This window comes from Euprymna scolopes, chromosome 7, assembly GCF_053919585.1.
Source record: "Euprymna scolopes isolate OS-2025 chromosome 7, ASM5391958v1, whole genome shotgun sequence".
NCBI classification, from domain to species: domain Eukaryota; kingdom Metazoa; phylum Mollusca; class Cephalopoda; order Sepiida; family Sepiolidae; genus Euprymna; species Euprymna scolopes.
In genome coordinates, this window is record NC_136488.1 from 39,895,512 (window position 1) to 39,919,554 (window position 24,043).

Consider the following 24,043-nt stretch of genomic DNA (forward strand, 5'->3'; position numbering starts at 1 on the left):
TATTTTTATTCAACATCTTTTTTCCTCTGCTGTTTCTGAATCTTTTTTTTATTTTTAATGCATTCACACGTCTGTGATACTTTGCCTATTTTTTTTCAATAGATCTGCTGGGCTTCAGTTTAAAATAACATTTTCATTGCTATCTGCATAGATTGAACGAAAGCATCTTGTTTTAGATACTTGAATGGGGCTAAAATAAGAGGACCTGTGTTTCTGTTAGTGTTTCTGTTACACTTAAATTTGAAAAAGCGTTTCAATTGCTACAAGTATAAATTGTATGGATTCGTTAAGTTCTCTTTCATATTTGTTATTCATTCAATTACATTTGTAACGTTATATATACTTTTTATTACTCCTTTGTAACGTTATATATACTGTTTATTACTCCTTTGTAACGTTATATATACTGTTTATTACTCCTTTGTAACATTATATATACTGTTTATTACTCCTTTGTAACGTTATATATACTGTTTATTACTCCTATGTAACGTTATATATACTGTTTATTACTCCTTTGAATGAGAGGGGTATACATATTGTTCATTTTGTTGCCTGGATACTTTTTTAATCATTTATCATCACATATTTGCTTATCTGGCCAAAATTAATGATCAAGCCTAATTAATCCTATCTAAATAATATTATGCATTCAGTAAATACTATTTTCACATTGAAAGTATTTTACGGCTATTTAATGTTACAATATCAATGTTCTTTCTTTTCAAATTCACAAATTTTACATTTTAGTATTGCTTTGCTCTACAATAGACCAAACAGCAATACTTTAAAATATATAACCAACAAAACAAAACGTTTCACAAATTATTTGATTAGTAACAGTGCTGCAACAAAACAATGAATAATAAACATCAGAGCTATTGCATAGAATTAAAAAACATATATTAGGGTTATCTATTCTACTGCATCACTACATGGATTTTTCCTGACACTATGACTAGTGATAATGCTAATAACAGTCACTAGCAATATCAGACAACCCATTACTTTTGTACTCTTTGTAAATTACTTTCTTGTCTTATTTTCGTAGCCTATTTCTCTCTAAATTTTTCCACCAAACAATATTGTATACTCCCATCCCACTTTTAGGTGTATGTATGGTCGTTTCTTTTTTTTAATTAACCAAAGTTAAACCTGTTGTCTAGATAATTTTTTCAAATGGGCTGGCATACACATAAGGGAGGAGACGGCAACTGTTTTATCTTTAAATATGCCTTATTTTGCTCAAATGTCTATTTTTCCTTGTGTAAGAATTGATTTTGGCTTTTTATCAGAAGTGAGATGAGTAATCTAAGAGGCCCTATCTTATCAGAACCTCTTGTTTGATGTTTTCTTTTCACAATATTTGAAGCACAATTGAAATCTGACTTCAAATCCAGTTTATGTTTTAACCCCCAACATTGTCTAGGTGTATCTTGTCGAATGTGAGAATCCTTATGTTGGACTTTGGAATCTACAGAATTTTAAACAGAACTCTTTAATTCATGTTTTTAACTTCTTGTTTCATCAGCCATAATTGTGTAGAAGTTTTAAATAATTTGTAATTGTATTCTTCTTAGTATCATTCATAGTGAAGATTGAACCTCCAGAAAACTGTCACTTTGAATTGATTACTACTTGGCACTTTTCCTGTGATGCCATGGATAAAATAAATCAGTTGTCTGTGCATGCCATTATAAAGAAGAAAAAGCAATATAAACATCATGGAATAATTGCTATTGCATCGTACATGTAATCAAAAACTATTGGATATTGAGTGTCTTTTATTAATGGGAATTGAAGATTGTAAATGGAAAGCAATTGCACTCCGCCAACTTATTTTCTTTTTAGTTTGGTTGTCGTAATGAAAGCGAATGGCAAACTTCTATGACTACGAATCAAGAATGAATTTTTGAATGAACGTACACAAATTCATAATGTTGGAATTGTTGATGAAAGCAAAGAATACAACATCATCATCATCGTGTTGAAAGCCACCCATGCTGCTTTAATCCTGCAGGTCACTGCCTATTCAGTCCTCAGAACTATTGCAGACAATATATTTAAAATTGGAAACATTCTCCAACTACTTTCCAGCTAAGTTGACCTCAAATTTAGGATCGTTGGAAGATGAAAGTAGAACTCTTGAACACAATGAAGGTACAGAGTAGGCGTTTTTCTTAGAGTTGTTCTTCATCCAAGATTGTTGACGGATTCATCATTGCAAACAATCCACATGATTGCACTTCTTGAACCAATTCCTGATCCACATGACAACCACTAGAAAAATTTATAGTTCCTTCATATGTTTATTTCTCTTATAATCGAAAGCAAGTATTTGTGTCTTGATTTTTAGTCCAAACTTTAAAAACTGAAGCCATGAATTTACTTGTAATTAAAATCATCTGAAATTATTATTAGGTCATCAGCATAAAGCCTTTCCAAAGTAACAATTTATGCTATTTCTATATTTCACATGATGACCTTTATTATTATAATAAATTAATGTGGGGCTAACTATTAAATATTGATAAACACCCACATTTACCTGAAACATTTTACTATTCATAAACTCAACAAGAACCTCAGAATCGCAGCCAGTGCTTGATGAAAACAGTTATTCATTGATTGATAAGGAGAAAAGACATGGCCCACCAAATCACTGTTCTGGTAATTTGACCATTGACCTTTTCTAGGTCCACAAAACCAAATATGCAGATTGTGCCGTTTTTACAATGTTTCTCAATTTGTTGTCTTACAATAAAGATAACATGTGTAGTTCCTCTGCCATGACTGAAACTAAACTCTCTTTTTCATGATCATAGTTTTTCAAATTATTTCAAAGCATGGCCAATTAGCTTTATTCTACATTAATTCTTTCATTGCAAAGCATCTTTAAGTTTCAATATGTTTATCATCACTCATTTGGAATACATATTTTGTCAACAATTTTTTAAAGACTTTTCAATACTATTAATGCTCATGCTAACATTTCCCAAGTAATTTCTGAAGGACCAGGAGCTCAGTAAAATTTGAAAAGAATGTATTGATTTTTTAGGATATATATATATATATATATATATATATATATATATATATATATATATATATATATAAGCACTGTGGACCACTAGGGTTTCTGGTAAATCATTTTCAGTTTTTTGGTTCACGTTTATGTTTGATATATACATCATAATAAACGATGATAATATGCACAAATAAACCAACTTTCACTTTAGTAAGTTTGATGATGCAAGTTTTGTGCCACAATCAACCAACGACAAGCATGCAAGAAAATAAAGAAAAGATGATCTGGTTGAATTTAAATAATTTCGTATTACTGACAGCAATAATTATTTTGAATGGCTCAATATTCATGTGAAACACATATTTGAAACTGCAGAGAATTTTATGCAGCAAACATGAAGAAAAAATCAGTTTTTATTTTCTGGAATATTTTTCTAAACGCTAAAATACTTTCAGATTTAATCTTGTCTTATCTCCAGTGATGCTCATTTAATTTTTTTTTTTTTTTTTTTTTTTTACAAGGAAGCCATCACTTATCAAGGCCTGGAGGCCACTGGGTGATAAGGGTTATTGCATGTACAGTAATCAATGGAATAATATCATAGTAATTGCTAGTAATGGAGATCTGATAAAGTGTCTTACTTAAGAAGGTGGTTCATCAGGAACTTGTTTATGTTGGACTTGAAGACATCCAAGTTGTAGTCAGGTGGAAACAGGTGTTCACTTCTCAGAAAGAAGCTTTGTTCATGGAATCTATGTTTTGATCTGGGCACAGATAGTGGAGAGGGTTATTGATAAGGGTTTCAGCTAGAACAGTGTTTTTCGTGAAAAACCAGCGAGGGGAGACCAGAGATTGGAGCTCAGACGAGCACTTCCCATGGAAATAACGATAAAACACAGGCTCGCAACGTCTCTTCTGTGGGAGAGAGGTTGCAGGGAAGAGAAAAGGGTATCCCCTACTAGGCTACGAAGTCTGTTTTGTACTCTGTCAAGGCAGGATAACCTGTTTTTAGCAGCTCCTGCTCAGATATGGCAGCAGTACTTCATCTTTGGACGTACCTGGCTTTTATATAGATAGAGAATTGCATCACCAGTGAGATATCTACTGGAGCGGTAGAAGGATTTCACCATTTTTCCAGCGATCTTGGCAACAGATTTGATGTACGTGTTCCATTTCAGATCAGGAGTAAAGGTCAATCCCAGAAGCTTGTCAAAACATGGAGCCTCCCCAAGACGAGAGCCATCCATTTCAATTGATGCCGGATGGGGATCAGAGCGTTGATGATGTAAAGATAGAAGCTTGGTTTTAGATGCATTAAAAGTAGCAAGCCACCTCTTCCCCCATTGTACCACGCGCTCAAGATCAGAGGAGAGAGAATCAGAGAACTTTGTCATTTACGGCCTTTGATGTGTTGCCATAGATGGTCGTGTCATCAGCATAGATGTCAACGAATGATTTAAGTATGTGTTTTGGGAGATCATTGATGTAGATCAGGAAGAGAGTTGGGCCCAGGATTGACCCTTGAGGGACACCAGCATTAATACTGTGAGCTTCTGATTTCTGCCCATCAACCACTACTCTTATGAGCCTATCAGAGAGAAATGATTTAATAATTGAGAAAACATTTCCAGCTATACCATAGCTTGAAATCTTGTGAAGTAGGCCTTTATGTCATACTTTATCAAAGATCTTTGTATATGTCAAGAGCAATTGCCCTAGAAAGGAAGCCTTTGTCGAGATTCACTAATTCTATGAGATATAACCGTTAGCACATCTGCTGTAGATCTAGCAGGAAACCATATTGCATGCCACTAAGAAGGTTATTTCTGCTGAGGTGGTTGACTACTTCTTTATTTAATATGGATTCCAGCAACTTACTCATGACACACAGGGGACTTATTGGTCTGTACTGAGAGGGAGATGACCTGTCACCTGAATTCTTAAATACAGGGCATACTGATGAGGTTTTCTAGGGTGTTGGGAAGCAATTCTCCTTAAGACAACGCTTAAACAGTTTTTTAAGTATGGGGGCAAGTTCTGGTTGAAGCTTTTTCAACACTATAATTGGAATGCCGTCAAGGCTAGTTGCTTTACTGGAATCAAGGTTCTTGATTAGCTTAGCGACATCACGCACAGATATTTGTATATTGCATAGCATGTTGTCTTTATGTAAAGCCTGAAACAAATTACAACTAAACCTATACAATAAACTGTGTTCTGAAAATGTGATATCTTTTAACACATTCACCACACTGAGGTATTGCTGTGTATTAAAAAAAAAACATGTTAAATATAAACTTTTATTAACATAATTTTAAGATTGTAATAAAAAGTATTCTGCTCAGTATAGTTTTTAAATCTTAAAATCAGGACTCTCCAGCAGTGTATATCAAAGACAAACACAAAAAAGTTCCAGATAATGGATCTAGTTTTTGCTCCAAATAACCTCCCAAAAAAGAAAGTATTTGTTCACAAAGCTTCTGTATTTATAGTGTTTGGATGAACCCATTATACTACTTATCACCTCCTTTTTTGTTATTTAATATTATTTTATTTATATATTTTCATCTATTATTTACTCATAATGTCTGTATGTTTTGTAGTTTTTAAAAATATATAAAAAATTATATATATATATAAAAGGAACTTTGTGTGTATTTGTGTGAGTTTGTCCCTTATGGACTTGAAAAAAACTGGATCGATTTTTATGAAAATTCACATGAAAGTACTTTATGTGCCTGACAGTGTTTTTAGATAGGCTTTGTATCAGAATGTCTTCGATAAGTAACAATAATTGACTTTTGCATTTTAAATTTTAATTCAAACCATTATATATAAAAAATAATTTTATAAAATCAACAGTAGGTCTCTACAGTGCAATGTAGACTACAATGTATTGTGAACTGTCACTTCAGGGAGGCATGTGAAACTTCCGCCCAGTGCACTGTGATGGGTCCACAAGTAGAGCAAACAATCGACTTAATTGAAAAATGGGCGATTTCACTGAGTTCAATGACAGTAAAAAATATTGGAGTGTGAAGCATTCATTGATCATCATTTGATCCTGGGCAACATAGTGTGTGTGTTTGAAAATAAATATATATATATATATATATATATATATATATATATTTGTAGTCATCAACATACAGTACTGTTTCGTTGTATCACAACTCATAAGTGCTGCTAGACTAGCACCTCTCCCAAGCCAAGGATTGAACCTCACATTTTTCAGCCAATTAAGTAGCGCGGGTGAGATTATTTACAGCAGTGCTCTACCCAAAGAGGAGGCTTAAAATATATATTTGTAGTCATCGACATGCAGTACTGTTTTGTTGTATCACAACTCATCAGTGCCGCTAGACACATTCATAGTAACATGCTGCCTGGTGTTGCCCAGACATAAAATATGCTTAAATATGATATGGTAATTCATGCAGGTTTTGTATTTATTATCATGGAGACAATACTTTAATGATTATTATATTGTACCCAATATGTGGTGGTGATTTCAAAAGTTTATAAACGAATATGACTTTGGTGCCATCAGCTAGAATTGAAACCAAAACATTTAGCACTCCAGCCTTAGTTGTTACCGTTTAAACTATTGTAAGATCGATAAGAAAACTTTTAAATTAAACCGACTTTAACTTATAAATGTATATTTGCAAATGCATACAAGAGCATTTTAAGTTGACTTATGACTGCCAAGTTCCAATTTTTAGTAGAAACTGTTCCTCAGACAATGTTTTATATATATATATATATATATATATATATATATATATATATATATATATATATATATATATAATGAGAGAAAAGGAAAATATTCATCTAAATTATCAAACAGAATTCTCTATAAGTTTGATTAAAAAAATATATATTTCTGCACTAGTAACTTTGCGTTTAAAATTGTTTTAATTTGTTTTACTTTGTATTCGTTTAAACTTATTTGTTTTTGTTCATTCATTCTTAATAGTTTGACTATTTAACAGCTTACTTGTACTACTTGAATGATGTCACTTGTACACTGAACATGTCTTACTTTTCGTGAATGTCATGGTACATATCGTCATAAATCCTACTTCAAATTGATTTTTACATTTGCTAGCTATAGAGGTTCAGGGGACACTGTAATAACCCTATAGAGCAGCTCATCAGATTGTAAACTTCCTTAAGACACACCTTGTAGATAAGTATCAGATTGCTAGGCTCAAGAATTGAAGTATATAATGAATGGTTATGCCATTATTTTTATACTCCATCCCACCCAGTCAATATTTGACACATCTCGCCTTTACATGAGAAATTATAGAAAGTTAAAAAAAAAAAAAAATATATTAATAAAGAGGTTCTGAGAAAGAGGAAATGGGGATCCTAATTTATTCCCAGGTAATGCGGAGTGTGCCTGCTGTTTTTTTTTTTTTTTTTAGAAATATTATTTGTAAAAGAAAAGCTATTCCCTCTTAATCTCAACAAGTTTTTTTAAAAATTAAATTTTGCACATGAGTGAAGCCGTTATAAAATGCAACTGCAAATTGTGGCTTCTCTTTATAGAACTATTATTCATAATTGCACTTGCCTGCAGTTATATAAACCTTTTCTAGAACAGTGCATCATCTACAGTGGAGCATCAATTAAAACGCTTTCAATAAAACAACCAGTGTAATACTAGATGCGATATTTGAAGAAATTAAAAATAAGTTATTACGTCATATTTGCATGACCAAGAATTGACCTAAAAAAACAAACGATGGACTTCCCACACATAAAGGATAATGTCAATATAATTTAACGCAAACAGGTATTCTTAAGATCCGTCCATTGAATCTATGAATTTAGCAATGAGTATGTTATTTCATGCTCACACATGACAGGCCAAATGGACTGACTGCCCTTCTGAAGGACAAACATAACCTTCTTTACTGACTTGTGGACATAACTAAAAATAAAATACTTTTAGTGTTGAAAATGTTTTTTCTTGTAGAGATAAATTGATGTGTCATATATCTTTGATATAAAAAAATGGATAGAAACATTTCTTTTTGACGACTATTATTTTCGTCTAAGATTAATTGACCAAACCATATCTACTTGACTCTATTTTAATGTGAATTATAACATTTCAGTATAATTTATACCTCTTTCAGCTATGTAAAGAAAATAATGCTCTTAATTTGGAGACATTAAAAATTAATATAGTGAAATTACCGAGAGACAGGAAAAAGAATAAAACTAAAGAGAGAAAGAATATAAAAACAAGAGGAATAAGGTATGTGTAGATTTGAAAAGAGTAACTGATTTAGTGAATTTTTTTTTTCAACGGGTTAGAGGAAAAGGGGTCCAGATGAACACTTAATTAGATTAGATTTATTTTTAAACAAGTTTTTTTTAATTGATCCCCCTGGTGATGGGGGTTTCCATTTCTTAAAGTATCTTTGTTCATAAAAAAAAAATTGGCGCTTCTACACTATTAGAACAAAATTTTGTAGTCAATAAATGGAGTTTTCAGATAAAAAAAAACGATGGTTTATATTGATTTTTTTTTTTGTCAATTCTAATAAATTACAATGTTAACTTCCAAATTATGCAATCGAAATTACCTGAATATTTCTGAATTATTAAACTAAACAACTTTAATTGTGTTTTTATAAAATAAATCAAAACGAAAAATTACCTCCCTTTTGAACTCTCCTGTGTCTTACATAAGCAAATATGATTGTTTTCTTCAAATTCTATTTTCTTTAATAAATAATTTTCTACCTTATCGGTGTTTGTAATTTTTGGATATAATCATCTTAAAAATATGAGGAATATGTAGATACCATTGTTTTCATGTGAAATTCAATATTACGATTTCCGAAATTTTGTCCCAATAGTGTAGAAGTGCCAAAATAATTTTTTTAATGTAGAAAAAAAAATGCATTTTTTAAAGTTAAAAAAAATTTTTTTTCTATTTTTAGTGTTGGCTTGATCGCGAGAAGCCAATCCTGAAACAAATTCCTAACACAGAAACTGTATTTAGGTTCTGTGTCAAATTTTACACTCCTGATCCAGGATTATTGGAGGAAGAATATACACGGTAAGTAGTAAGCTTTCCACTATTCTGCAGTTATAACAAAGTTATATGAAATTTACAATGCAAATATGCACCATTAATTTTCTTTTTAATTAAAATAAGGATATTGTTATTTCATTGGTTCAGTTTGAGGTATTTATTTACAGTGAAATAGTAACTAAAACTTTTTTTAAAGTCAGTGTTAGACTATAATTTGTGAAAAATGTCTTTGAAAATAATTTTTATGCAACATTGTTAAAGGAAAAGTATGAACGCATCACAAGCTAACCAATCTTGATGTGTTGATGAATTGTTGCAACAATTTTAATCATTAGTTTTGAGTCAAATCAATAAGTCCATCTCTTCAATCATTTTACATTTTATAAAACAATTTGGGAGAATTATGTACATACTTTGTGATGTATCAAATTAGCTGTGTTATGCTTAAATCTCACCAGATTTACACGAATTTGTAAAAATATAAATCAGCAATTGCATACCAGTTATGAGTATAATAGCAACTTGTGTTCAATTAATCATATGCAATAAATTGTTTAAAATATATACTATTTTTTTTAGCATTAAATCACTTAAAAGAGATTGATCTGCAGCATCATCTCCATTTACAACGTCCTTTTAAAGAGTAGACTTTGCTGTTTCGGCCACATTGCGTGCCTCAACCTAGGAAAATTCTTCCATAAAGCAATAGTTCTAGAACCACTCCAGGTTGGTGAAGATGCCCAGGAGGCCAGCTGAAGGTGTGGTTACACCCCATTACACAGGTCTACAGTGTTCGTCGCTGGTCCCAGGGAGCTATGATTAGTTGAATGGAAATATATGACTTAGGAGAAAGGATTAAAAAAAAAAAAAAAAAGGATTTTTGTAAGAGACAATTAAGACCCGGTTATTCTACTCTGATTTTAAATATGAAACTGTAAAATGTTACATGGAATTATGAAGTAACTACTGACCAGTTTAAATAAACTGCTGTTAAATAAAATAATCTCTGCAAGGCATTCGGTCTAATAATTGATTTTATAACACTTCCAGCCTCAAAAAAGGGATACAGAAAATGATAATACCTTAAAAATATTCAACATGGTGTTATCACAGACAGTTACACTGAGCACTTAGCCCATATTTAAGAATGTAGGCCAACAAATTTTTTTCTATTGAATCATGACATTTTTTTTCTCATATGCACATCAGACACTTCATTGCATTAAAAGATAACCTCTATCACTCGCACGCGCACACACACACACACACACACACACACACACACGCACACACACACATTTCTGTGGTTTACAACATGAGATGTGAACTATTTTTGCTTTTAGTTTACCCACCTATCTTGTTTGGTTATTTTTATTTATATTTCTCTTTTGTAATGAATGCGATTTATGTTGACATATTCATCACACATTTCATTTGAGGACACTCATTTCTCTAAATGAAAACTTTAGATTTTATTTTGATTTTATTATTTTTTTTTTTTTTTACTTTTTCAGATGGGTGGAAACACAAGTTTTCGTTTTCAGTACATTTGGAGTTTAAAGAATGTAAATGTAAAATCAACAACACATGATCTGATAAATGAAGAATGAGTTTGTCACCATGTGCTGTTGATTTTCATGTCTAAACTTTTCAAGTGTTCTATCATTGATATTGAGCATTCTCCATTTGAAAATATAGAAACCATAAAATCCCAATGACTAAAGGAAAGAATCAGTCCAGAATCATAATTTTTATTTTATTTTGGCAAATGTCTATATTTTTGTCTTTATTTGGCTGCTTTGCAGAGATAATCAAATATTAATTTTGTGTGTGTGTGTATAATAAAAAAAATATGCAATCAAAAAAAGCCTGGGAAAATATAGTGAACACATAAATTACAAAAAGGGAACAATGCCAGGATCATATCATGATCCCCTACCTCAACCATCTGAAGGGTGAATTAATGTCTGATATAAACCCCCCCCCCCAAAAAAAAAAAAAAGATACTCATAGAAGGATGAAATCATGAGGAAATTCCACCAAAAATAATACCTGGGAGGATTGACCCATAAAAGAAGGTAATGCTTGCGAATATTGTATCACGGCACTAGAATAGATACCTTACTACCTCCCACCTCCCCTCTACAAAGGGAGAAAACAGTTAATGGGAACATGGTCTCATGATAATAGAATAGATATTACATTATAATCCCATTCCCCAAAGGAAAATGTAATACCTGGAAGCATTACCTCAGGTAATTCCTGTGACAACAAAACCAGTGATATGCTACTTTTACCCATTAAAACATAATACAAGAAATCATTTTCTTCTTTTTTTTCGTTCATGTAAAAATGTCTATCTATGAAAATATTGTTTTTATGCTTCTTTGGCTTTTTGACTAAGATCAAAGTGTAATATCTATTCTTAGCAGTATCAGACATTTTATTCTCAAAAATGTTGCATATCTATAAGAAAATATGATAATGCAAAATTACAACTGTATATTACAGAATATTAATTTATTAGCTGTTTATAAAATAACTGTGCGAATTGAAAGACCTAAGGGTTGTGGTGTACTAATATATATATATATATATATATATATATATATATATATATATATATATATATTAAAAAATATTATTTTGTATTGTAGAATTAAAGAAGCAAAACCGGTTTTGATGTTAATATAATTAGGATAAATGGGAAAAACCTCCAGTTATTCATATATACCTAACTTTATATATAGAGCAAAGAAATATATAGATATATTATACGCGTGTGTGTTATATATGAATGATGTGATGAATGTTTCATTTGTATTGTCTGTTTTCTTCAAAATTGTGTTGAAAAGCCTTTAATGAGTTGCCTTTAATTAAGATGTGTTTTTTCTCATGTATTGGAACAAGCATTTCAGCTGTTGCACACTTTAGCAGATGCAGATTTCTATTGAAATTTTTTTTTTTTAAACTTAAAAAAGCCTTTTTAAAAATAAATCCTATTTCTTCTCTGAAATCCTTTATTGCTTGTTTGAAAAGAAAAAGTCTGTGTTTTAGTTGTTTAATTGCTACTTACCAGCATATCTCTAGGGTTAATCATATTACCAACTTGAGGATAATTACATTTTCTTTTGTTTTTGATGAACAGATGTGGAAGAAGGTGAAAAAGGCAATGATTTTGACAGCTTTAAACTCTTTTATTTATATTTTTAGTCAATCCACATTTTGCAAGTTTATTTATAAACTTGATCATTTTGATCGTTGAGATATGCTTTTATTAATTTTTATTAAGATAAAAAGTTCGTTTATAATGACATTTTTACATCAAAAGTTTAAATTCATTCTTTTTTTATATAAAATAAATGTCACTGTTAAGAATTAAACATTTGCATCTTTTAGAAAATAATGATATGAGTAAATTTAATAGTTTAGGTTTGCTAAGGAATTTATGTGGAAATATGTAAAAAGTTAGGGGGGGGGTCTCTTTTATCCTGAAAAAAAAATCAAAGATTGTGCACTATGCATGCTTAAATAATAAATAGAATCCCAAATTTAAGTAAATATATATATATATATATATATATATATATATATATTTATTTGCATGATTTGCATATTTCAGACTGATGTTGTCAACTTGGTTATTGTCATGTTAACAATATTTTGAATGTTGTACTTTTCAGCTTTCTCCAAAGTTGGTCATTTTCAATTTCAAACTGAACCCTTTATTTAATCTCTTTCAATTTGTACATTTCATAAAGAAGGAAATAACCAAGAATTATGCATATTCCATCCCTTGCCACGCGAAGCAAGCCTAGAAGAATATCAAAAATCCTTTGAAAAATATTAGAATCATGTATGGAGATGGGAACTAATTTTTAAGAAAACAAGTACAGTTAATCTCAGATTTTTTTTCTTTTACTGTTTTTTCACCCCAAACAAGACACAGTGCCACTATGTCATAAGAGGTTACTATTTTGGACCAGACTTGAAGGGATAATATGTAGAGAGTTGGGCAGCAAGATATCTGTTCACATTACACTTGAACTTCTGCATGTCAGTACAGTCAGGAAAGCAGGGGCCTGGGAGGGAATTTCAAGGTCTAACAGTTCTAGGGTGGAAACTATTAGAGTAGAAGACTTTATGGCATCCAGGGATTTCTACAGTGTAGGGGTGGGATTTTGCTGTTTGTCGGGGGGGGGTATTTACGTCGAGGAGGTACTAGTGCTTTGAGTTCGTCTAAGCACTTACCATTAAAGTACTTGTAAAACAGGCACAGGGATGCCACATTTCGGCGATAGGGCAGAGGTTGAAATTTGAACATACAGTGCGAGATCTATTAGATTGACGACTTCCTTTAACCCTATCTAGAAGTGAGAGACTAGTGATAGATGCACCAGCCCAGATGTGATAACAATATTGCATGCATGGACGAATAGTGGTTTTAGTGGGGATAAAAGATACTCTCAGCATTGTAGAAAGAGTCCACTTTGCTTGCAGCAATCCTGGCAATTACCTCAATGTATTTGTTCCAATTCATGTTGTTTGTGAATGTTGAGTTTGAGGGAAGTACTTTCAGGTAGTTTATCATTAGCCATGGTAATCAGTGATTGAAGAAGTTTCTTTTAATTCAAGGAAATAAGCTTAGTCTTGGTGGAATTGAACGATAACATCCGGTTTCAATCAACCAGATTCTACTCCAGACTAGAGGTCTTCCTCTAGAGTTTTAGCCATTTCCTTAGATATGTATTTATTCATTTTCTCCTTGAGTCTGTTAGAGTGTGGTGTTATTAGCAAATATACTCATCTTAGATAATTTTATCAGGAAGGGAATTTATGAATATCAGGAATAATAAAGGTCTGTGGATTGGCCCCTGTGGCACACCTGCATTTATATCATATTGTTCAGATGTACAACCATCAAGGACAACCTGGATTTTTATCTTATCCAAGAAAGATTTGATTACGTTAAATACACGTCCATTAATACCATATGATTTTAATTTTCATGAGAAAACAATTGTGCCAAACCTTGTCAAAGGCCTTAGATATGTCTAGGGCTACTGACCCAGCCTCCCCTGCCTTAGCCAGTGCGTGGTATATATGTTCTGATATTACAATTAGGATATCGGCAGCAGAACACTATAAGGTGGCAAACTAGTGCTTGATTAATTAAGGACTCAAAAATTTTATTGAAGACAGGGAAGAGGTTAATGGGGTGATAATTTAGTTTTTTTGCCACAGTTTTTAAAAACTGGTACAACAGAAGCAATTTTCCAACATTTGGGAAAGCAAGATTCAGTAAGGCATTTGTTGAACAGAACATTTTTTTTTTATAGTATGGCAGGGATAAGATTGGGCCCACATGCCTTCGAGGTGTCTAGGTTTTTTTATGGCATCGCAAACCAGGGAAGAGGTGATTTTCAGATCATCAAGTGTGGCATCAGTCTGTATGACAAGATGTTTGTATATTTATATATTTTTTTATCACTGCTGAATATGATGTATCAGGTGATAGTGAAGGGCAAATGGGATGCAAAGTGAAGGGGGGTATTCATAAAACACAATTCTTGTAATCTGAAGGCTTTACAGGGTAGTACATTTTCGTTTCCGTTTCAATCGCACCCTAAATTGATTTAAATATCCAAGACTAAACTAGTTATAAATAATTAGTAGTTTAGTTGTTTGCTTGATTAAAGACATTGGTTAAGAGATATTCTAGAGTGAATTCTACCTAGAGGTTGTGAGTTCAGCCTCTGGTGAAAGAAAAATTGAACCTATATGAAATATCTAAATGGCATGGAATACAGAATGAGAAAATGATTAAATAAATCGATCCGTTTTAAGTTCTTGGAAGGGATTACAAAAGAAGTTTGAATATGGCTAGAGAATATAACAACCAAAGGAATGAGGACATCAATCTGAAATATGTAATAAAACTGTCACTATCAAAATTTTTTTTTAATTATATAATACTAACAGGATCCATTAATCGGCATTGCCCGGTGGAAGCATGTCCCCCCCCCCCACTTCCTCATAAAAAGTTTAAGTACGGCTATTTTTGGTAATTCCCAACCCTCAACCTCCTCATGCTAAGAACAACCTTTGGAATAGACACCTCCAACATCCTCATGGTAAGAATGGCTTTCAGAATGGACCCCCCTCCTAACCTCCTCCTGGGTCAAAATATCCAGCCCAAATTTAACCTTGATAATCACTGTCATGATCTCCATGTGCAAATACTATGAACCAACCTGGATATTGTGGGTGTGCAGTATTGGTTGGAAAAATGAAAATGTTAAGAACTTATGTATTTTTGTTATCGTGCTGAAATAATATTATTTTGAACGCCATTTTGAACATGTTAAGCAGAGCGTTTTGTAATTTGTACTTCCTCCTTAAAATTTAATAATCACATTATTACATGGCCAATAATAACGTGATTAAATTTTAATTCTATAAAGTTTGTAAATCATTTATAACATAGACATATTGTCAAAATGTAGAAAAAACTTATGGTTATATAAGCGAGATACCCGTGTTGACCTTAAAAATCCCCTTTTAGTTAGAGGGTGTGCCGCAGTATAGAAAAAAAATAGTAAAAAAAAAAAATGAAAGAAAAGGGAACGCCTTACCAGAAAAGTATCGTCGTTGGTAACTACCTTGCCCCAAAACTTCTATTAAATATTAGTCTTTTTAAAATGCAAATAGGTCACAAATACGTAGGTCAACCATAATAGTTTTTTTTTTAAAGATAATTTCGCAACTGTATTTTCTATGTAAAAAATTTGGTGCTTATCCACGGTATTATTTTTTAAAATAATAGTAATTTAAAAAGTTATATTGCTTAATAATCGAAAAACAACTTTGTGAACAATTAAAATGTGGTATTTGTTGTCAGCATACTATTTCCTGTTTAAAATGATAAAATGTTTGGTACTTATGTATTTTTGCTACTTTGAAAGCCATTCTTAAGAACTAATGTCAAATAGTGCGGTACCACAAATGAACAAGCACCAAAGTTCTATTTATAATGCTTAAAAGTAAAAATGAAAAAAATACAAAAGCAGTTCTGTCCATATTGTTTATAAGTAAAGAAAAGGTTTATAATGTTAAAAAATAAAAAAAACTTCTATGTGTATTGTTTAAAAGTAAAAAGGTTCTGTTTAAAATAAATATAAGGTGTGTAATCTTTTTCCAAAAGTTCTCTCTCTCTCTCTCTCTATATATATATATATATATATATATATATATTTGCCTCTCTCTTTCTCCATCTATCTTTCGTACTCTGTCTCCATGTTCATTTGTTTACAAAATTTGTCACTCATTCATTCACTCGCTGTTATGGCAAACCTCGTATCGTGCTTATGTGTTTGTTTCGTTTTTTGCTTTGCAGAAAACAATAATTGTAATTAACAACAGTAGAAAAATTGAAGGAATGTATTTGGGAAAAGGAAAATAAGACAAAAAAAAGAAACAATTGGTTTGTTTTAGGATTAAACTCTTGTAGCACATATACAGAGCGGCCATGTTTTTAAACATCTATCATGTTCGTTTCTTCAATAAGCTGTCTATTTTTGAATATGCGAGTTAATTTGAAAAAGAAAATAATAGTGCTAAAAAGAATAATTTGCGAATTTTTTTTTTTTTTTTTTAGAGAGAAACAGGGAGAGAGAGTAGATGACAAATGCAAAGTAAACTGTTGCTATTTGATAAGTTTTTATTGTTGGTTTTCTTTTAATATATGCGAGCGGCCAAGAAGTAAACAATGTACATTTAATGTTGGTGTCCTGTGTATATTGTGTAACAATTTTGCTTGTCTTGCAGGCGCCATGTTGTCTAATCCGTTAGCATTCGGTTTTGTCAAAGGTTTAAAATCTGGAATAAGAGAATTACAGCTGGTATCCAATGAGAAAGGATGGAATTTGCAGAGGGAGAAATCATTATTTTTTGAAGCTGCGAATTGGAAGTGAGCGTTATTTCTATGAGTTTTCAGTTAATATTCAGTTAATAAGGGTGACGGGGCAATACAAGTCTACTGTGTGTAATTTTATGCAGTGTAGAGTGGGACGGTGAGAGTACTTATGAATTAGTGAAAAATAGGAACTACTTCCTCTAATGATATTGGTGATAGTGATGATTTCTCTCCTAGGATGAATTGTAGGATTTTATTATAAGGCCTAAATCTGTCTATTATGTAGTGGTAAAGTTACATAATGTAGTGGATAATAGTCTAGACACAATAAATTTGTATGTTGCATCTGTTGTTGCAAAACTACGGTAATTTAGTCCAGAGGGGAATTTCTGCAATCAAAATAGTATATATAGGATTAAAAAAAATAAAATAAAACTTAAAATTTATGAATTGTGTGTGGGTGGGGTGATCCAAAGTTTTTTTTAAGCTAGCTTAATAAAGATTTAAGAATTTTTTTTCATACGATTTAACACAAAAATTGTGTGTAAACAATCCCTAGTAAAGTAAACGAACTTATGACACAAATTCAATCATTTTTTCTGATCTTTATAACACCCTCATCGTAACATTAACAAACAAGGGAGTTAACTCTTGCCGATTCCTGAAGTCGAGTATCATAACTGTTTAGTCTAGGATTTAAAAAAATAAAATTATTCAAGTTTCTTTTTTTTTTTTTACATGATACCCCTCCCCCAAAATCTTTAACTTAAGAAATTTTACTGATTTGTTAACAGTATGCAAAACCTAAGCATTAAATTCTATAAATTAATTTTTCATAAATTTTCATTAATTTTCTGGGTGTAACTCAATGTTTAGTGTTTATAGTTGTAACAAGTAGAAATTTGTATGAAAAATATTAAATATGTGCTCACTAACACAGATAAAATCAAATGAGTGAATAAAAAAGATTTTATTTTTGTTGAAGAGATGTGAAATATACAACTCTTTTACAAAAAAATGAAGGTTGCATTTTATTATCTTATTAATTTTTCCTCACTAAATGCACAAAGGTCTTTATAAGACCTTCTGTTCATTATGCTGTGTTTTAAATACTATACAGATCAAATGAATACATTTTATGAATTCTTTTTAATAATCTAGAAACAATGAAAATATTTTTCTTGTTAATGCTATGGCATATTATGATTCATATAAATGTTTGTTTCAATAGAGAAATAAGCTCACCAAGGTTTCAGCAAAGAAGAAATATAAAATTCTTAAAAAAAACTCCTTGACTTAAAAAAAAATATACAGCATCTAAACAGTTATTAAAAACAAATCATGAAAACATAATCTACAATTTTTTTTGCAAAATGTTTCAAGCGAAAATTTTTTTTTTTTTTTTTTTACACAGTGATCACCACTTATCAAGGCCCGGAAGCCACTCAGGGATAAGGGTTATTGCAAGTACATTACGTTAGTGTGGAGATTTGATGAAGTGTTTACTTAAGGGGGCGGTTTATTAGGAATTTGTTAACATTGGACTTGAAGACATCCAAGTTGTAGTCCGGTGGGAAGCAGGCAGACGGAACAGAGTTCCACAGGCGTGCAGTTCTAAGAAAGAAGCTTTGTTCATGGAATCCGCGTTTTGATTTAGGCACAGATATAGAGTGGGGGAAATTTTTCACAGTGGATTCAGCTAGATGGGTATTTTTCGTGAAAGATTGGCGAGGGGGGGACCAGAGATTGGAGTTCAGACGAGCACCTGCCATGGAAATAACGATTGTGCTGGGATATTAATTCCAATATTTTTGATGGAATCTATTTTATTTTTTTGGTGCTTAATGAAATATAAATGGAAATCTGTGCTTAGAGATTCCATCCTCTTGAAAAATTTGAGTTACCAAAATGTCTTCTTTGTATTCCTTATAATAAACTAGGATGACAATGATTTAGCCTGATTTTAAAAATGGCCTCAACAGAGAAGCAGTTCAAGTGCATTTCAGCAAATGCCATGAATTGAGTCTGGACATCAGATTATTAGAATCGGCAATTGACCTTTTAGTTTATTCACAAGGATTTCTTTCTTCGACAACTTTAATTATCTTTTCTCCATTTATATTCTGATGATACAGAAACTTCCATTTCTTTATTTTTTTCATATCAAGGATCACATTTCTATATTCAAACTGAATCATGTTAACATGCAACCATAGATTAATATCAGTGATAAGCCATGCCATGTAATTTTATTTTTGTAATCTCTGGTGTAAAACAGGGTGATATAAAGGCACTAATAATGTTTACCCTCTATTTTGCTATGTTTTCATTGTTTTCAATGGAAGCTCAGGTGGAGTATATATTAAATATCAAACAGCTGGTTAGATCGATACTAACCAGGTCTATGTTTCCACATGGGATGCTTATTACCAGACGGTGGTTGATCCTGCAAGAGAGTTCAGCTGTCTTTTAACAGCTTTTACTTTTCATTATGTTGAGTATGTAATCATCCTCCTCATCAAAGAAAGCTTAGTGAGGAGAGCAACTGATGATCTGAACATTATCATCATCAGTGGCCCTGCTGTTTTAACAGTGTTGATGACCACAGCTCTCCAAATTGTAGAGCCATGATAATCTTGGGAAGACAAGTAAAGATGGTAGTTTCCCGTTGCTTTCTGTCTTGATTCTGGGGGCATCTCCCCCAGTGAGTTAAATATGTCCCCAGATACCAACTTGGAAATTTTTATGACTCAGCACAGTAAATACAGTGCCTAGCCTTCCTAAATGGTCACCTATCTGGTTCTGACCATGCTCATCATTGCTTAACTGGTAATCTGGCAAGAACCGGTGTGTCAGCGTGATTGTGCCATATACACATACTGAGCGTAGAGGTGTATATAATTATCAAAATAAGACAAGTTGGTAATTCAGAGATTTAACTACAATATATTTATGAATAAGATATAATTGTTGTGTGTGTGTGTTTATGTGTGTGTATATATATATATATATATATATATATATATATCAAATGACTAGTAAAATGTGTAATACCTCATTACTAATACAAAAATATTTCTGTCTTTGATTAGAGTTTCCATATTCTAATGAATGTTCTTTCATAGCTCACTCACAAGTTGGCATGCAGTATCGCATAGATATTTTTATCAAAGGTATGCAATGTTTCGAGGTCAATAATTCATTTGTAAAAGACAGTTGTTATCTACCCATTTGTACCAGTAAAGGTTTACAGTGACCTCTTGGTCATTTTTTGTGGAAGAAGTAATTTCAGAATGGTAAGAGATTATTTTAAAAAATTGTATCCATCATGAGAAACTCCAGAGAGATGCAACGTTAAGTTTCACATCCAATCACAATCTGTGAGTTCTCAAACTGATTTGACTTGTAATGAATGTGGAATAGTTTTGCAATACTGCTGGTTTAAAAAGTCACCAAAGAAATAACAAATGCGTGAAAGTTTTTGACTAAGGTTTGACTGGTGTTTCTATATGAAGTATGTGGAAAAGAATATAATTTAGTTTGAAGCCTCAAATGTTACATGAGGATTCACCTAAACAATGCTGTTTGATTAGAGAAAATCTAGATTAATTGAGAATCAAAACGATTATTTGTTTTATTTTATTTGAAGACTTTTCTCCTCTCCTTTTATGTCATGTCAGCTAACATTCTTTTTAATATGAAATGATGTATGTTGCTTTTCATCTGGTAAGTACCACTAACTTAGTTTTTTCTTGAAACAATAAATGTACAATGTTTAGCTTGTTTGTTACATAATAATGTTTGATTTCACATTTGCTATTGGGCTATTCAATATCATTGTGACCGAATTTTTCTTTGTTTGCCTTGAAAATAAAGATTTTCCAAAAAATATATTTCTTTTAGAAGAAACGGCCAATATGCAATTTTATTAGAGAACAAAAGTTTTTAGTAATTATATGTATGCAATTCTAACTATTGTGACTCAGGTGTTGATGAATTTGTCAACATGATAGACATACTGTTACTTCAAACTATCATTATTGAGACACGTTCCAATAGCGATCATGTTTTATGATGTTTGTTGTATTGCTAGAGTGATATTGCATCCATCCCTACAACACCATATGCATAGAACATGGACACAAAATCATATTACATCAGTTTGGAATAATTAGTTTACCTCTTCTGTTGCTTGTGCATCTTTGGAACTCTTGTAGTTGTGGAGAGGTTAATGGAAGAAAATGAAGAAATTATTAAATATGCTGTACACAATTTTTTATAAGAATTAAACGATATATATACATTTTTTTTTACAAAGTCTTTGCATAAGTTTTAACTATAATCTTTGTGTAAAACTTAGTTTTGTCTTTGAAAACTGTAACTAAGTTTTTAATATAAACTTGTTCAGTGTAATTGATGAAAAGGTTGATTTAAAAGCTGCAGATCACCATTATTACCAAAAGCTCTTTCAAGGAATAAAACATTGTTGCTGCCTATATACAAATTTGGCACTTTTTGGAAAGGAAAGAAAAATATGTCATATTTTGGCCAATGATGTATTCTGAAAATTCAAAGTGCATCTCTTAGATCTTTTGGCAAATAGAACATATTCATAGAAGTTGCTCTGAGGTCTACTGCTGAACTTGGAGCATGCAGCCTTTGAGAGATGCTTCAACATCAGCTCATACTTTGTTTCACAGGTGTTGTGGTTGATGTTTTTCTCAACTATGCCCCATATAATAATTTATGGTGATGCAATCAGATAAGTTGGGGATTGGACAGATGTTAGGACTGGTTTAGCTGTGAAAGTTCTTAGTCACTTTTGCATTTTGCCAGAGGTGTGATACAAAGCTGAGTTCTGCTGCCACATAAATGACCTTCCTTTTCTATCCAGTGCTTGACAACAGTAGACTGCAACTGAATATAACCAACTGAATTGAGTCAGTTCCTTTTCAAAGATGTTGGGTGGCATGATATGTTTGCTGGAAACACATTCAATAACTTTCACAGTTTGAAAAAAAATTATCTTGATGTGAACTGTAAACAAGCATTCTGTTGTTCTGCGCATTGTACAACTAGTCCTGAGATGAACTACAGTATTTCTGGATCAGCTGGGTACTTGACCTTGTTGAGTCCTAGCAGTAATTTTAGTCATGTTTGAGCAGTAACAAAAAGTCCTCATTAAATATTTTCTTAATAGCAATATGCATCTCTTTTAAACAAAATCTGCATTACCTTGCCTGAATCTTGCCACACCTCGGGTGGAGAGCAGTTTCTCAATGCCTGTAATGATTGTTGCGAGTCACTATTTTCACATCTTTTTTGCAATTCTCCAGCTCATATCTCATGAACTTCAATTTAGATGAGGAGCACCGAGCTGCATCTTAAATTTCTAAATTGTTAAATCCAGTCAAAATCATCATGATGCAGTTCATTTTTTTTCTCCCAATGTTCTGGTGCTTTTTCAATCGTCCATAATCTTCAGCTCTCAAATTCAACAATAAAAAAAATGAAACAGTTATCCATTGCACATTACTATTAAGATTTCAAATATTTCTGCAATGGAAGGAGATAAAAAAATATCAATATTCTCTCGATCAGTCTATGATTGTATGGAAATACTTTAATTGCGAAGATTGAACTGTAGAATATGCTGAAGACTATTCTTTTTATAATTTCGCAGAATTCTTTGAGATTAAGATATTTTGAGGCATCGATTTTTTTTTTTCTGAGTATTGAATTAGTACAAAAAAAAAAAGAAATTACATAGAGTATCAGATAACCCATGAATTGTACACTGAATAATGCAAGCAATACCAGAATTATTTTCTACCTTGCTGCTCCCTTTTGTGTACTTTTATTCAAAAAAAATCTTTTTCTCTCTCTCCCTTATATGCTCTTGTTTACTACTCTCCTCTTTTGCAAACTATTTATATATCCCCCTCCCCTTCACTTGCACATTGGAGGCCCTCAAACTATTATTAGTATTGAAAGTGGCAATAACCTCTGCCATCCCCACTGCCTCGGTTTACAATGATGATAGTTCTAAATAAGCAGGTTATTTAGTTGCAGCCCAATCTCATGATTATTGCTGCATCAAGAACTAAATGTTGCCTCTGTGTCTACCCCCTCCTTTCCACTTTTTTGTTAAACCTACCTCATCCTTCACCACCTACCTAAAAGATAAGGAAACAATCTTCAGAGCCAAAATCTCCACCCTGCCCTTTATTTATGTATTTTTTTGCTGGGATAGAAAGGTATGCTTGTGATGACGAGGGAGTTATTCCCTTCCCCTCTTCCTGCAAAGCAAATTGCGAAAGAATATCAAATGTTTCCATTTGCATTTCTGTATCATCACATTATATTATATGAATTTATTTATATACATATATTTGCAAAGTTAGGAATGGATAAAAGGAAAAAAGAGAATGGTTGTTAGCATTTCTTTTTCATTCGAAATTCTGTATTTGTGCAAACAGACTGGGTTTTATTGCTTAGTATCTTGTACAGTATCAGACAGAATTTCTGAAGATTACTTTAAATGGCTTTGTATATAAAAATAGTTAAATGTTTAAACGTTCATATTGATTATGTTCATAATCTGCTTTTAGTTTAGTTTTTCAATTTAAAGTACACCTGTCCCTGCCTGTCTATGTTTTATATATATATAGGATTCGCTCCTAAACTAATTAGCTGATCATTATAAATTTTGGAACACAGCTGCTAGGAGTAAGGGGTCCATATCTTGGCTGTATTTAATAATAAAAAGGAGGCAGAAGAACTATTAGATAAAGATACCATTATATTAGGTTTCCCATCTGTTGTACATGCTGGCATGTGTTGGATGGCTTTAAGAAATTGGCTTCTAAATTGACCTCTTTTCAGCCAGGTTTTTATGTATCTCTCTTCCTCTCATCCATTTTTATCATTTCCTTCCATTTCTCCTTTGTCTTTCTCTGTGACAGGACCTGCTACCATAACTGTTCTACATCTACTAACCCAAGCACTCTTATTCATTCTTTAAACATGGCTATGCCCT

At 32.0% G+C, this 24,043-nt stretch overlaps 1 protein-coding gene and 1 long non-coding RNA gene across 6 annotated transcripts in view; one reads left to right on the forward strand and one right to left on the reverse strand.

The window, feature by feature from the left end:
• The window catches only part of LOC145279686 (FERM, ARHGEF and pleckstrin domain-containing protein 2-like), a 324,554-nt gene that overhangs the window by 199,555 nt on the left and 100,956 nt on the right, over window positions 1-24,043 (forward strand). For all 4 annotated transcript variants that reach the window (XM_080130959.1, XM_080130961.1, XM_080130960.1 and 1 more), the window contains exon 5: window positions 8,995-9,113. In XM_080130959.1, the coding sequence (XP_079987085.1) occupies window positions 8,995-9,113 (119 nt within the window). The remainder of the gene's footprint in view (window positions 1-8,994; window positions 9,114-24,043) is intronic.
• Window positions 1-24,043, reverse strand: part of LOC145279688 (uncharacterized) — a 204,181-nt gene that overhangs the window by 62,371 nt on the left and 117,767 nt on the right. The gene's annotated exons all lie outside the window — the stretch shown is intronic.